Below are 16257 nucleotides of genomic sequence, written 5' to 3'. Positions count from 1 at the left end.
AACAGAGATCCAGCTGTGCCAGTGCTTGTCCAAGCACATCCATGCTATGCTTTGGGGTAATAGAAGCATTTTGGGTGATATGTCCAAATAAGATGTTCCAGATATTCTGCATTCAATTATTTGGAACGCTTTTTGTAAATCTGTGTGTAGAGTCTGATTAGAAGAAACAGCTTGGGGGGGAAAAAAAAGTGAAAGTAAAACTTTTTTGGAAAGAACTGACAAATGAAAACCCCCAATATCACACACACAAATACACACACTCTTAGCCATCCAACGGACAGGTATCCTTCTTGTCCAGTCAGTGCTTAGCTTTAGTCTATGGATAAAAAGATACTAGTTCTTTTCAGTGTACATAGCTTTCCAAGTGTACATAGCTTTCCAAGCCTTTATGCTTTGGATAGGGGTATACACTTTATTGATACTTAGAAATATTTCTAATCTTGTTTAGCAAAAAAATGTGTTCTTAATAGTGAGTAAACAATAGTACAGTTCTGGATTTTGTTATGTGATTCTGAATGCTGATTTTTTTAAAGAGGTTGTGTTTTATTTTTTCCAGGAAGAGCAGAAGGAGTTGGATGAAATAACAGCTAAGAGGCAGAAGAGAGGAAAACTAGAAGATGATAAACCTGGAGAGGAGAAGACTATATTACATGGTAATGGCATCTTGCTGGCTGTTCTCATTTTCTAGCTCACTGTGTTTTCTTGCCTGCTGTGTTAATTAGTAAGGATGGCAGACAGCCTCAGCACTCAAAGGCAAAAGCATAAAGGACAGGGAAAGAGATAAATAAACTTGGACTAATTCCACTTCGTACTGTGAAGAGCAGTGTGCAAATGTAATTTTCCAGGGTACAGCTTTTATTTATTTATTTTTAATGTTTCTAGATGCACATATCCCTTTCCTGTTTCACAGAGCAAACATATTTAAGTTCTGAGTTTGGCTTCGTTTCAGCCTCAGAATTACTGTAGTTTTATGTGTCAGTATTTTCATCAGCAGGTAGGGCTCTGAGTTACCGTTTATGAACAATTTAGAAAAATCACTTGAACTTTATACTTCCTCAATTTTTTATGTAAACGTTCTTGCTGTCATACAGTGAATAATTGTATATCAATTAATTACCCTACAGAAGCCTGTAGTATGTGGTACCTTCAAAGAAAATGATTTGGTAATTAAGTAAAATTCAGTAACATTTTGAAACTGTTACTTCAGCTGTCTGCATACAAAAGAGCCCTGTGTTACACTGCTTGGTGCAGATAGTTTGGTAGACAGGGTCTCTGTGTAGCAGTTTCTACAGCCAGGCTCACACACACGAGCTGTGAGCATCCTTTCTAATGTGCGTTGAGGAGGAAGTGGTGGCTGTGAGACAAGCATTGCTGACATTAGAATATTGTTCTGTTTATGTGTAGTAGATCATGATGCTATTTATTGAACAGCACTGAGCATAACATACATGAAATTTTAGCCACTGAGCTTCCTATGGACTAATTATTTACTTGCATCCAAGTTTTCATGCTCTCTACCTGGAATTTCATAGTGAAAGACCTTGCCATATAAACTGTGATCTTCTCGCATGCAAACGTTCCAGAAATACTCAATTTTGAAGATGTGTTTAGGCATGAATACTGTGCAGGACTACAACCAAAACTGCCGTAACAATATTCCAGAAACTGAGAAATTAATTTAATCAGTGCACAGTTTATGGTCATTGCTACCCAACATACATCTACTCTGAAATAATCCATTTTCATGCACAATGCATCCCTGTGTTTCTGATTGTCCAATTGCTTCTTAAATCTAGTTAAAGAGCAGCTGTTGGCTGCTGCTGGCCAATATTGCTTCATGCTAGCCAAATGATTCTTTCTTTCTTTGATTTGTAATACTGTTGACATGACTGACGCAGCACAGAGCTGGCCAGAATGTGAGTTGCAAGCAAATGTCAGGGTTAGAGTTGCATGGGTTAATCTACATAGCATTAGTGTAAGCGAAGTCTTTTTGGTCAGGGGAACTCTCTTGCTGTTTGATGATGAGTGAAATGGGTAGGAGAAAGATTGTCTTAATGTTTGGACTGTAAGATCCCAGGCAGACTTTGCTGAAATTACTTAATTTAACTGATGTCAAGTAGGATTCTATATCTGTATGAAGAAGCTATTTTTTCTTTTACCCCCTCTCTCATCTCACCCTTTACAGCAGAGCAGCTGCGTTGAGAAAACCCTAAATGTGTGAGTTGTTGAGCCTTTCAAAGATTATAACCTCTTAAAATATGGATTCTCAGAATTCTGTGTTTACTTTTTCAGTTAAAGAAATGTATGACTATCAGGGGAGATCTTATCTTCATGTCCCTCAAGATGTTGGAGTTAATCTCCGTTCTACAGTACCGCCTGAGAAGTGCTATCTTCCAAAAAAACAAATCCATGTGTGGTCCGGGCATACAAAGGTAAGAACGTTTGTGAGCATACAGCGTAACAACCCTAACAACCCTTTAATTTTCTATAGTAATTTCTATAAAACTGAAGAATCAGCAGAAGGAAAGAGTATTTTCCTGTTTACTGTACTCTGCGTGTAATTGGTTCCGTTACATGCTCACACAAGGTGTTTGCTTACTCAGCTGCAGTTGTCTAGCTGCATATACTTTTGTGTTAACGTAGTGACTTCCTGACCTACCTTAAAGGGAAAAGTATTATTTAGTGACTTCTGGGGCATTTGAAGTTACTCCCTAAACTACAATGTGAATAACAGTAAGGTTAATTCTAGAGATTCCTTAGAATGTTTGAGGGTTTTTTGTAGTAAGAGTACTTAAAGGCTATTTCGTATCAGACTTGGGTAAAGTTACATAGATTCTGTGATTGTGATGCATCTGCATTAAAGGTTTCCCAAATATAGCTAATACCTTTGAGAGGTGTGTCTTGATAAGAGTTTTCTTTGATGCTGCTTAACAGTTCCTTCTTGTCAGGTACCAACACAATATACACACTTCTGGTATTAAAAAAAGTGTTTCACTGCTCAGTGTTGTATAGCATATACTCAATTTGCTGCTTCTTTTTTCACTAATTTGAAGTATTGCTGGAGGGGGAATATGCTGCACTGCAATGGACATCACCTTAATAGTATCTGGAAGATGGAAGAAAGGAGGACACAGGGAATGTTTTTAGCTTTCACCATTTTTTTCAGTTGAGTCACATCTTTGAGATCATCTTAAATGATTGCTTCATTAATGAGCTTACAGCTGCAGCTCATCAGGGCTTTCCAGAATGATATCTCCTCCCCAAAGCTCTAGTCCCTCCTCTGCTATTTATCCTGTTACAACAGACTGATGTGTAAAATGTCTTTTTCCTTCAAACAAGATGAATAATGATACTGATGAGAGATGCAAAAGAAAAACGGGCTGACAAATTTAGAAAATCTGGGGGATATAAGTAGACAACAATAGGGAGGATAAAGTACCCAGCTCCAACCAGGGGTGGATGGCATATGGGTAGAGTAATTGACATGAAATGGAAAGGAGGGACATTAAAACCACAGGTACTTGGCCGTTCTTTGGACTTCCCAGAAAGGAGTACCTGGAAGACAGAGAGCTGTGCCCAGGAAATCGGAGCTCAGTGGGTAGAAGGTACTGGTAGTATATGTAAGAAATGGAGCTGGCCAAAGCTTTTTTTTGTTAATTCTGTACCTGCCCCATCTGAAAAGGTTTGTTATGCAGAGACAGTCCCCAACCCCCAGTTTGTATTTATTTGCTGTGTTTCCCACAGTAATGCTGTGGATGTTGAAGGAGGTTATATATACAGCCATTAAAGTGAATCATTTTTTTTTTCCAGTAACATTTGTTAAAAATACATCATTGTTTCTAAAATGGAATGTGGGCAGGTTATTTCTTTTCAAGATACAGTATCTGTATATTTTATGAAGGTAAGCTTTAGCTTTTTGCTTGGAAAAGAGGGCAAATGAACTGAGGAAACATCTAGATGATCCACTTACTGTTAACTTCTATTCTTATTTACAGGGTGTCAGTGCAGTCAGATTGTTTCCTCTGTCTGGGCATATACTGTTGTCTTGCTCTATGGATTGCAAAATTAAGGTGAGTTATTTTTCTCTTTTCATGTATACCTTTTATACCATCCTGGAATACAGACAGTGCATTTTAGGCTACGTGAGCATTTGGTACTTCTACCAAACACCTTTGGTCTGTGTTGCTTTTCTTTTTCTCACCTAATTTTTGAATTGCATATTCATTGGAACAAAGATAGAAATAGTGCACAAGCCTGAGGCTCTTAGAACAGTGTTAGTTGTTTTTTAATAGCATTTAGAAGGTCACAAGTTTCTCACGTTATTGCCTTTGTTGTTATATTGATTCATTTTCTGTTTTGAGCCTAGTTTTACAACTAACAATAGGTCTCTCCTGAAGTCTTTTACTAAAGCATTTGTGGTGTGAACTAATCTCACTTCTGTCCAGCATATATGAACAGAAAGCTGATGTTTTGGGGTTTTTTGTTAGTAGCAAAACCTTAAGTCATTGAAGCTGGATTGTGGTATGGGACTTTTAGTTATTCTAAGGGGATTTTGCTAACAGGAAGGTGACAGCATTCTAGTGAATTTCTGGATAGATTGTCATTAATCAATATGTGGTATATGCTTGTAATTAATCTCTTAAAAGATGTTGCCATATATGTTTGCACTTACTTTCAGCATCATTACTGTTTAACAATTGACCTATTTTCCCTCCATCCTTTTTTTCCTAGCTATGGGAAGTATATGGTGATCGAAGATGTCTACGAACATTTATTGGTAATAGTATTTTTTTTTAACTCATTTATGTCTAGAACAACTTCCTTGAATATGATTTAGGTTAGCTTATTAATTTGTCATAGAGGTGACTTGTGTGCATCCAAGGCAATGGCTGTTGTTCAGAATGATCTTGACAGTAAGAACTGAAAAAGATGCACGTTTCATTAAGACTTTGTCACTATCCCAAGCAATTAAATGTTGGTGTGTAATGCCTTAGAACCCTTAAAACAAAACATTAGTGTACTACAGTCGTCAATTCTTTATGTAAGACTCCTTTTCAAGGGCAAAATTTTGACATGAAGTTGTCCTATCTTCATGTTGAAAACAGCAACCCTCTGTATTTAGCCAGTGAGGGTGTCTCATGGTCTGATGATCCCGCCTTAAACAGGTCATTCCATCTGTGCTAGTTTCAGGTGTGGTCTTTGTTCATGTAACAGGTGCTTTTTAAAGCAGACAGCTGAGAGAGAAATACAAACTCTTCTTAGCAGCCTTGAACGCAGAACAAAAGTAGCTGATTCTCCTATTGAAGTAGAAACATTTCTAGAACACTGAGTGAATATATGTTGAGTAACAAGAAAGAAGTCTTTTTTCACCTATTATGTCTGATGACAGCAGTGTGGCAAAGATGATGGCTCAAAAAAGGTTCTCTCTCAATAGACTGCTCTTTCTGAACAGTGTGACTATTTTTCTCAAAAGGTTCTCATTATCAACCAGATTTGCCTGCCATTTTGCTATATTTCAATTACTGTGTCAATATTTAAACTAAAAAGAACTGCAAGTCTGATGTGGTGGTCAGATAAAAGTATTGAGGCTGAGGGGTAGCAAGATAAGCACCAGATGAAAGCATTCTTAGTTTTCTGATCTAATATATCCAATATTTTGTATCTGTTTTCTAATTATAAATTCTCCATTAAATGTGTCTCATGTAGTGTTTGTCTCTCCTCTTTTCCATTAGATGTTTCCATGTATTAGAGTGTTTTAAATTTCTTCTGAAGTTGTGCTTGTGTATCAATTTATACAAGTTTATACTTGCTTATCAAGTTGGTTCTGTGTAGTGCTTTGTTTCTCTCTCCAGTGTCTTAGAGGGGTTAGGGTGTTACCGGATTATATTTTCATCATTCTTTAGAAGTTACTTTTTCTTTCTCACTTGAATTATTCTTTACTAATTCTCATTAAGTTATTTTCTTCTTCTCTCTGCATTGTTAGAGCATTAAACTTGAGTAATATGGGTTGAGTTTTTAAAAAAATAAAATCCAACACATTAATTCTAAGTATAAATGGATGAAAGTTTACCACTGCACTTTTTCTATTTTGTAGGACACAGTAAAGCTGTTCGAGACATCTGTTTTAACAATGCAGGCACTCAGTTCCTTAGTGCTGCATATGACCGCTATCTAAAACTCTGGGACACTGAGACAGGTAAGCTTGTATTTGTTATTTGGCACTGTTTTTAATTAATAGTGACTATGAAGATATCTTAGCTTTCAGGTTGTTTCCAGTTGTCCTTCATATTTTCTTGTAGTTCACTGTTTAGGCTTTCAGTGCAGGATAATTAATCTTTTTTTCACATATGTTCTGTTCTTATCTGTAATGGTACAATTGACACTACCTGTATTTCATATACCTTTTTATTTGAGAAGTTTGATAGTTATTGGTAATGCTAGAACACTTTTCAGCAAAAAGACTTCTTGCCAAATCATTTACTTGCATGTTTACGTTTACGGGCATAAAATTACTCTTTACACCTAACTATGCTTAATTTAGAAAAGTTATCTGACTTGGTCTTTTGCTTAACCTGAAGAGTGCTCCAAATAGGAAAAGGTGGTGATAACTGAGGTGCTGGTGTAGAGTTGAAGGGTAGGTCTGATGCTCTCATGCCTTGGAGATACTCTGACATTCTACTACAAGTAGTTTGTTAAGTTAAAAAGAAACACAGGTTAGATTTTTGTCAGTATTCTTTTAAACCTGCGTCTCTTCCTAAGACAGGAAGTTCCCATGTTTGAAAAAGTTGTTAGCTTTCTGGGTTAGCAGCGCCAATAATCTTATATAGGTGATAGCCAGAAAGGCGTAAGTCTAATTCTCCAGTGTTGAGTCTGAACTCAGTTATTTAGACAGAGCTTTCAGATTACCATGGCTCCTGTAAGTTACAGGTAATGAATAAACAGGATAATGAATAATCAGGATATTTGTGGCTGAAGCTAAGAGAGGAGGTCGAGGCTTTATTTTGCAGTTGAATTACTGTTACACTTTTCTAAGGTTAGTCTTGTTTGTATCTCTTGTTGAGAAGACGTCTGATGCTCAGGAGGTGGTGTTTTGCCAGGACAGTGGTCAGCTTGTGATATCCTGAACCTGTCTTTATGTTCTTGGTATGTCCTGGTGGCATACAGGGTACTGAGCAGTTGTATTGTTTGGGAAGCTGTCGCAGACTTAGGAAACTCTTTGTGTGCATGTTTATGCAGGTGCATGCACACAAATGTGAAAGAAGGTCTAATCAAAGAGCAGGGCAAATTCTGCCCTCTAATTCTCTCAAGGACTTTAATAGAAGTATTTTCTGCTCTCAGTAAAGTGCTTTTTTTCAGTATCTGCAAACAACCAATCAGCCCATAGCATTTCCAACCTGATACACTATAAAAGGATTTTCTCTTGCAGGGCAATGTATTTCAAGATTCACCAACAGGAAGGTTCCTTATTGTGTCAAGTTCAATCCTGATGAAGATAAACAAAATCTCTTTGTTGCAGGGATGTCAGATAAGAAAATTGTACAGGTATGTCTACTCAATATTTATTTCTCTAAAAATAAATAATAAATAAATAATAAACATTTCTCTAAAAATAATAAAAATAAATAATAAAATAAACTGGTATTTAGTAAAAAACAGGTTCTTATTCTGACTCTTTTAATTGTAGTGGGATATTCGAAGTGGTGAGATTGTGCAGGAATACGATAGGCATTTGGGAGCTGTCAACACCATTGTGTTTGTGGATGAAAATAGAAGGTTTGTGAGTACATCTGATGACAAGAGTTTAAGAGTCTGGGAATGGTAAGTTTAACATTTTGAATTTTACCTCAAAGTATATTGTGAACAAACTGAGAAGAGAGTTCATTTTTAAAAGTACACATAGCACATAGGCCCCTGGCCTGTACTGAGTTCTAGCTAGCTCAGGAAAAGCTTTGAAACCCTGTTCTGACTTAATGCCTGGGACACTTCATTGATTTCCTTTTCCTCAAAGAAAACATAAGACAGCCCTATCATCCTGAATCACACTGCACTCAGTTAGTGGTCTCTGCTGTCTCCCCTTTCCCCAAGAGTGTATTAGCCCTTAAATTAACTCTTAAAGCAATGTCTGCTCTATTACAATTGGTGTGTGTCAGTTTTGAATGCTCTGAACTTGGATGTCCATAGTATTATATGATACTTGGCCCATGTTTGAAATAATTAGTTTAGTGTAGCTCTATTCTGGTTTTCTCTTAGTCTGGCTTTTTGGCAATAACTGATGCACACAGTATGAATATAATAGATGACAGAAAAGGGAGAGTCTGTCAAAGAAAAAATAATGCAAAATATTTGAAATGGTTTCCAGTTTTTAACATTTAACCTGCAGAGAAAACAGATCACTCCTATCTGAAATGTTTCTCATTAAGTTCTACGTACTAAGATCTTGAACTTAATACTTTTAAGATTTCTTTAGGATTTGAGAGTCTCTTCTTGAAATAATCAGTCCCATACCTTGAGGTATTAATTTCCTTTTGCTGTTCATACATGGAAAACTGTTGCATAATACAGACACTAGTTAGACGGTTCTGTGACTAATCAGTTCCTTCCCAGCTGCTTGCCTTTTTTTTTTCCTTCTTCCCCTGTAGCCTAGACAGGAGACTCCAATCTGTGGTATTGGGATGTCACCCAAGCAGCTAGCTAAATCCTCAGCTTGTCTGTGATTGGCTGCTGTCATTGCCAGTAGCAGTGGGAATGACCAAAGTCTGGGAACCCAGGCTTAGTCTAGACGTAAAATGCTGTCACCATATGCCACTCCAAGAAAGCCTCTGTTCAGTACTTCATAAGTAGACCCATGCATTTACTGATTTGCTGAGCTCCTTAAAGAAAAATCTTTACGATACCATGTCTGCTAAGGAATGTCTCCTCTTTGCTGAGTGGGAGGATGATCTCGCTTGCGCAAATCTGTTATTTCCTTGAGATTGGATTGCCCTTGTTTTATGAGCTTTGTGTGATGGCTGAAAAAAAAGTGATGTGGGTGGATTTAGTCTGTGGAGAAAAGCAGGAAAGGCAAAAAGGTTCTGGCATGGGAACATCGCAACCTGATTGCTCCAGTAGCAGGAGTTTTTTTTCTTCTGAAGAAAAAAACATGCCTGTTGTACACTGAAGAAAGAGCTCCCTTGTTGAAATGGTAGGGAACTCGACTCTAGGCAATATTCTGTAATGCAGTGGATGGGAAATTCTTTGGTTTCATAAAGAGCAAATGTAATGCCATCTTACTGGGCATGACTTAAAACCTTTCCCCACAACCTACCACGATATATGTTAATGGGTCTGTAAGCATGTTTCTATAATTTCAAGATCCAGATTTTTAAAATGCCTTAAAACTAAGTTAATACATACATTCTGGAAGATTTTGGAGCTCAGAAACTTCCATGGCAAATTATTTTTCAAATCCTTTTTTCCTAAGTTGATAAGAAAAATTACTTGCTATTTGGCTACTGCACCTCTTGGCACTTTTCTTCTCTATGTTCTTCAGCACAACATCTCTTCAGTATCCTACAGGAACAAAGCGGAAGTAATTATGACCTGAGTATGGCCTTAAAAGCCCATGAATAAAAGTTGGTCTAATTGCTTCATTTCAATTGTCTAGAGGAATTCTGGAGTGTGTTTTGTAAACACTTTGACTTGGCCAGAGCTGGTAATGGGATGGCATATCTGACTTCATCACAGTGAGAAACTCCTGAGAACTTAAATCTCCTTTTCCCAAGAATTCATCCCATGCACAGATTTCGCTGGGCTGTACATAGAATTGCAGTTGGTTGGTTGCTGAAAGTTCAAACTTCAAATATAGTAGATATTCTTGTAGATCACATGGTCTATTTAGAAATATTAATGGGAGCACTTGAAAATGTGCCTGCTTTTGCATTTCATGTGATTGGGATATTAAAGTTGGCATGGGTATCATATTCTGTGTTCTCTCTTCCAGAAATACAAAATGTTATTTTGTCTTTGCTTTGTACGCTTCTGATCCTGCTTGGATAAGCAGTGAAATGATTTGGGCATTTAACTTCGGAGGCTGTTTTTTCTTTTTACCTCAAGTCAGCCAGCAAAGCAAGCAGTGATAATTTAGCTATTATGCTGACAGGCTTGGGAGGATTGTCATCTCTGTAAAGCTGTCCCCTTTGGTGGGCCTTTTTGTCTATGGCTCCTGGTAGAGATAGTGTAATCTCCTCAGAGATCTCTTCATGATATGTAGGTCCCAAAAGTGGATTGGGTTGTACTGAAGGTTTGGGTTAGCTTAGTTTTTTCCTTCTTTCATTCAAAAGATTTTTCTACCTCTTGCCTAGGGAAGAAGTTGTATCAGAACTCCAGAGTATAACACTTAAATCTTGGCTAGCAGATATCACTTCCAGTGTTTAAAACTTTTCAGCCTTTGAAATGCTATGAAGTGGGGAAAGGACTTTAAAATATTTTAATTTTAAATATTTGTCACAAAAACAGATATATCACGTGAGTTTTGAGGTTGGGCAACCATGATAGCATCTGTATTGGTAATTTTTTTAAGAGAGCAGGCTGACATTACTTATTTAGCAATTTGACTGGAAGCAGATGTGAAACACAAATGCATCTCTTCATTCTGCCTAATAGTTTAATGCTTCATATCCTGCTGCTGTCCTAAGTGTGCCTGGTAGGTATCAACAAAAAGCAGAGCTGTTGTGAATGTTTTAATAGGTGAGCCTGCCTTCACTGGTAAAAGGGGAGGAAAGCAAAACAACCAGTGCTGCATTTAAATTTCTGACTGCAGTACAATTCAGTATTGGAGATGCGTTTTCTGTGATGAGACTCTTTAATGGGGCTTCCAGTGGGATTGGTTTTACCTGGCACTGAGGACTCCAGAAGGTTGCTGATCTGCAGGAGCGTTGGGTGGTGGGAACGGATCAGGGCCTGGCCTTGCTGCAGCAATAACCTTGTGTCCTGTTGGAGGAGCTGGAAACTGCTTGGGTAGGATGGGGCACAGGGGCTGCCCTTCCTGTGCTGTTGTGTTGATCAGCCTCAGAGGCGATGTGGATTTTTAGTTACTTCTTCACAGATTTGCTGCCCAACAGCAGTCTTAGGTCTGCCTGTTTGGAATCTGGTTATCCCTGGCGTAAAGTGCATGCTTTTATCCCTGGAGCATATTAAGTGGGTTGCCCTTCTTATTCTGAGGAATAAATTATTTTAACTCAGTCACATTTGTGTCGCTTCCTGACAACAGAGCAGCTTCTCACCCCGCTGCCCCTGTGTGTGTTGCTTAACTCAAGATGATGGGAAATATCTTCCTCCACAATAAAGCAGGATGGTAATTACCTTGCTAATGCTGACCGTATTGCCATCCAACAAGGCTCGGGCAGCTGGAACAAGGCAGCCACCCACGCTCTCCGCTCCGAGAGTGTCCCAGCAGCTCTTCTGCTCTGTGAATTAGACAATGAAGTCATAAACATAGCCTTTGTATTAATTAATGTTGCTATAGAACATTTTGCATCTGTTTTCTGCAGAATACATTAACCAAATCTGTTTTCTGCTGGAGGTTCCTTTTGCTTAATGAGAAAGCCATGTGCATGGCTTCCCTTTTTTCCAGTCTTCCAGTATAGTGTATGAGGAATACTGTGAATGTGCACAAACCGTTAGTAATTCAATTTATATAGTCAAAATGAAATGGCAGTTCTGCAGAGTAAGGATTAGACTGTCCTTGTTTTTACCCTAGGCCTTTGTACAGGACAGTGTATGTTAAGAACAGTCTTTATGCAATTGAGCTGGGGAGTTCAGCTGTGAGTATTTGGAATTGGTTGGCATCCCAGTTGGGGAGACGAGGAGGAAAAGGACATGTCAGAGAGATGAGAGAGAGAGAGAATCCTGGGGGGGTTTTTTCTTTTAAAAAATGTTTTAAAAAGAAGAATTTTTTAAAAGGCAGAAGTATCTGAGTTAAAATAAAACTCAAGTCAATGAGATGTTCCAGTAAGATCCATGCATATGTCAGTATGTTCTTACTATCTAAATAGCAACTTCATAAGAGCTGCAGTTATACTGGAGGCAATAAAGGAACTTTGTGTTACAGTTTTGCTCTTAACAATTAGAATTATGACTCTAAATTAGACTCTGGTTCATTTGATTGGGGTAAATTCACACTCTCAGAGGTTATGCTGTAGATGGCTCTGATCTGGAGCTCTCGGGTGGACGTTCATAATATTTTTGAGTTTTTGCATATTCTTCTTTTGGATGCCACCATACATTCTCCATGGTTCAGTTGCCACATAAATCAGCTGACTTGAAGCATCTCTTTGGAACATCTCCATGTCTTCATAAAACACATACTTCTTCCTTTTGCAGGGACATTCCTGTAGACTTCAAGTACATAGCTGAGCCAAGTATGCATTCCATGCCAGCCGTGACTTTGTCTCCAAATGGTAGGTTAACACTTTACTGCCTTCTTAGCCCTAATTTATATAGGCACCTCTTTCTGGTTATATCTCTGTGATGTTGCTGTGTTGCATCCTCCTTTCACCCCAGACTAACCCCCTCCCCAGTCACTCTGTGCACTTATTCCGAGATTGGACTGGATCTTGTTTTGATTTAAAATTCTGAAGAGCAAGTATGTCAAAATAGGGATTTATATCAGGGTAACTGTAGCAGCTTAAAATCAGGCCTTCATCCAGATAAGGCAAAAGGACTCTCCATAGTGCTCTTTGCTGCATTTAAAGTATTTAGAGAAACGATAGAGGGGACTGACAATGGTGGCAAAGTGTTAAGCAAGTTCAGCAGTCCTTGTGGTGCCACTGTTAAAGCAGAAACTCATGTTGTACATGATTCTGTTTTCTTCTGTTATCAATGTAGTCCAAATAATTCTTGCATAAGAGAAATGCTGAATTATCTCAGTGTTTCTTTATGTTTCTTGATGTTAATGTTGGTGTTTATGTTCTTCAATTAGAATCATGCTGAAGAAGGATAATTGTTTAGTGCCTCAAGTAATCAGTGAAAATCCTTCTAACAGGACAAAATTCCTGTTATCTGTTTTGGCTGAATTTAAATAGCTTTTATTACGGTGTTGCCAGATTTGCTGTTAACAGTCCCATTATGCTAAGTAGAGGCTGATCAACTTGTTGCACAGCCAATGTTATGTTGTCACTGCAGAAAACACTTTAAAGGCAGTGACAATATGCAGAGTTCAGGAGAGAAATCTCTGTTCTGGGTGTTCTGTAGCACATCATCTTCACTGGATTCTCAGGCAGGAGTTAATGCACTGCCAGGATGCAAGATGAAATTAAGTTATGATTAGAAAAGCCTCAATTTTTCTTTCACTAAAATATCTTTATTAATTGCATTTTATTAAGGCAAAGAATACTGTATAGCTGCAAACCCCTCAGTCTACCGTAGACCTATTTTCCCAAAAAGAAAAGAGGGGGTGGCTGTCTTAGAGTACCCACAGGACAGGTGATCTATTAGAGTGCAGCTAGATGGAATTTTTTTCCCCTCACTGAGTCACATGTTTATGTGCACCAGCAAGATGACACAGTATCTTAAAAATTTAACAGTAGGGGGGTTGATGCAGCACGTAGCTGGAACAGTCAGAGCTTTAGTAGAGTCCTGAGTGCATTTTGTAGGAATAGGCATCCCAAATCCTGTCAAACATAACTCTTGGCAATTGTACCAGGCAGAAGCAATATCAACTGTTACCTAGAACCCTGCTACGTAATGAAAATCTGGATTAAGATAGTGCAAGAAAAAAATGTCAAAATCTCTAAAAACATCCCAATTAGGTCTGTTTCTTCAGATGCAGCACACTGACACCACCTTTGTTTATTGCATTTATAGGGAAATGGTTGGCTTGCCAGTCAATGGATAACCAAATCTTGATTTTTGGAGCTCAGAACAGATTCAGATTAAACAAAAAGAAAATTTTCAAAGGTCACATGGTAGCTGGCTATGCTTGTCAAGTGGATTTTTCACCTGATATGAGGTAAGTTTTCTTGGGAATTAACTTCATCTTAAAACTTGCAAGTACAGACACTAAATTTCCTTTAGAATTCCCTGCAACATCATGAATGCGCAGTCATCCCATTAGCTCAGCAGTGGGCAGAGCTCCCTTGCCAAGCAGCAGAATAGAAAGTTTACTCTTAGCGTCTGATAGGACCGAGAGAGGCTTCCACACCTGACTCCCATCTTTTTTGCACATGGTGTGCAGTGCAGGGTCTGTTCCCACAACGTGCACTTGTTTAGGGTGTCTGGGATTTGAACTCACCCAGTTTCCCCAGTTCATAGGTCTGGTGTGGGTATCCCCATTTACTGTTCAGAGAACCATCTCTTTCTTCCTGTTGGCTTAGTAATATGCCCATACGTTTAGTACTGTATGCACATAAGATATGAGTTTTTTAGTTACAAAAACTGTGAAATAACCTCAGCAAACCTGGAGGAAAAAGCTTCTATAATTTTACGGGAACTTGTGGCACTTTCTCTTGGGTTCCAGTAGCGCAGTGCTGCATATAATCACACTGCTTAGCACATTTACCTCGCAGTTGATGGATCAGCTTCTGCAGGACTTGTGTGCTCTTAGAGCACAGCGTGAATGCTAATTCCTTGGTAGATAGGTTTGTAGGCTCTGTCAGATGGGAAGCTCCCTGGGGGAAGCTCTTTTCTGTTGCTCAGTTGCTACTTGTAATAGCATACAAGCAGTCTGCACACGTGACACAACTTTCATTTTATTCCTGTTAATACAGCTATGTGATATCTGGAGATGCAGATGGGAAACTAAACATCTGGGACTGGAAGACCACAAAACTCTACAGCAGGTTAAAAGCGCATGACAAAGTGTGTATCGGTGCAGTGTGGCATCCACACGAAACATCCAAAGTCATTACGTGCGGCTGGGATGGTCTGATTAAACTATGGGACTAAAGAGGATGCTACAGAGACCTCAAGATGCAAGATCTGAGATTAGGGTGCATTCTGCTGTAAGGATGGGTAGACATTTGTGATACTGCAGTTCTCAGCTCACTGTATATGCGCAGTAAACACCAGGAAATTCAGAAGACTCCAGTGAAAGGATATAGTTCTAAATATGGCATCTGGGAATGAGAAGCTAAGCTGAGGTCATCGTCTCAAGCATGCAGAATCATGTGCCAGTTTGTCTTGCCTCTGCTTGTGCAAAACACTCTTGTAAAATAAAATAATTTTGAGAAAAGATATTTTTGTGGTTCTGGCTGTCAGATAAAGAGAAAACCAGCAATTGTGTAACTTTCTTCCTAAGAAGAAATCTTTGGTACCTACTGCAGTAGAGCTGGGAAAGATAAGCACAAATCCACTTGCTGAAATCTGCCAATTCACAGTAGAAATGAAGAATTGGAAGCTAGCAGTTGTCAGGTGAATGCTATCAACTGAAGATGCCATTCATAGTCTTAGTTTCTATCTGTACACTCATTAGGATCACTCACTTTCACCTTTGCAAGTAGTCTTCATTTTCAGGGTTTTCCTCGTAATGGTTGTGTGCTGTGTGTTGGTTTTTTGTCTTCCCATATGCTATTCTGTTCCAATAAGCATGACATATTAAAAAAAAAAGTGAATGTCTCTTGTTCTTTTTGGAATAGTTTGTATTATAAGCCCCATGAAGGTTTTGACAATTTAATGTATATACATGTTATACTTTTTCTCTTTAAAGAACTTATTTTTAATAAATCTTTTTGTAAAAACTCTGCTTATCTTTATTCAATTTTTCTGTTGTGCAGTGTCCATATAAAGTATTTTCTACCATTTGCTATTTTAATGTGCAGTTGTATCAGTGTTCAGTTACACTCATTCTCTTGCAGTGTTCATTTAAAACTAAGGCAAGTTGGCAGCAGGAGAAAAAAAACCCTTTGACTCCCTGTGTGTTCTCTTTTTTGGGCACATAAAAATAAATGCATGTAGCATATTTTATCCCATTGACCAGGCTTTAATTACAGTTTTGAATTATACTGTATTGTTTACTGTAAATCCAATCAGTGCTCAACCATTACAAAGGATAGCAAAGGAATAATTGCCTTAATTGACAGCAGGGTAGAAGCTGAGACAAAGAATCCCAAATGGTTCAGATGGAAGGAAATGGTTGGTTGTTTTGTGGGGTTTGGGTTGTCTAACTGGTTGCAAGAAATTCTGGTCTTTCAAAGAGTGACTTAGACAAGTTAGGCCTTTGTGAGTGAACGGGAAGCTTAAGCATTTTTAGGCCAACTCTGTAACGCTGAGCTCAAGAGCTGT

General features: G+C 38.3%; 1 protein-coding gene across 1 annotated transcript in view; it reads left to right on the top strand.

The window, feature by feature from the left end:
• Window positions 1-15713, top strand: part of CDC40 (cell division cycle 40) — a 38259-nt gene extending 22546 nt beyond the window's left edge. The window contains exons 6-15 of the mRNA XM_040060365.2: window positions 557-653; window positions 2293-2432; window positions 3996-4070; window positions 4732-4777; window positions 6095-6196; window positions 7427-7542; window positions 7685-7818; window positions 12361-12437; window positions 13843-13987; window positions 14745-15713. Of these exons, the coding sequence (XP_039916299.1) occupies window positions 557-653; window positions 2293-2432; window positions 3996-4070; window positions 4732-4777; window positions 6095-6196; window positions 7427-7542; window positions 7685-7818; window positions 12361-12437; window positions 13843-13987; window positions 14745-14922 (1110 nt within the window). The 3' untranslated portion in view covers window positions 14923-15713. The remainder of the gene's footprint in view (window positions 1-556; window positions 654-2292; window positions 2433-3995; window positions 4071-4731; window positions 4778-6094; window positions 6197-7426; window positions 7543-7684; window positions 7819-12360; window positions 12438-13842; window positions 13988-14744) is intronic.
• The last annotated feature ends 544 nt before the right edge of the window (window positions 15714-16257 follow it).

This window comes from Hirundo rustica, chromosome 3 (genome assembly GCF_015227805.2).
Source record: "Hirundo rustica isolate bHirRus1 chromosome 3, bHirRus1.pri.v3, whole genome shotgun sequence".
In the NCBI taxonomy this organism is placed as follows: Eukaryota; Metazoa; Chordata; class Aves; order Passeriformes; family Hirundinidae; genus Hirundo; species Hirundo rustica.
The sequence above is the reverse complement of the archived record's forward strand: the minus strand, read 5'-3'. Positions and strand labels throughout refer to the sequence as shown.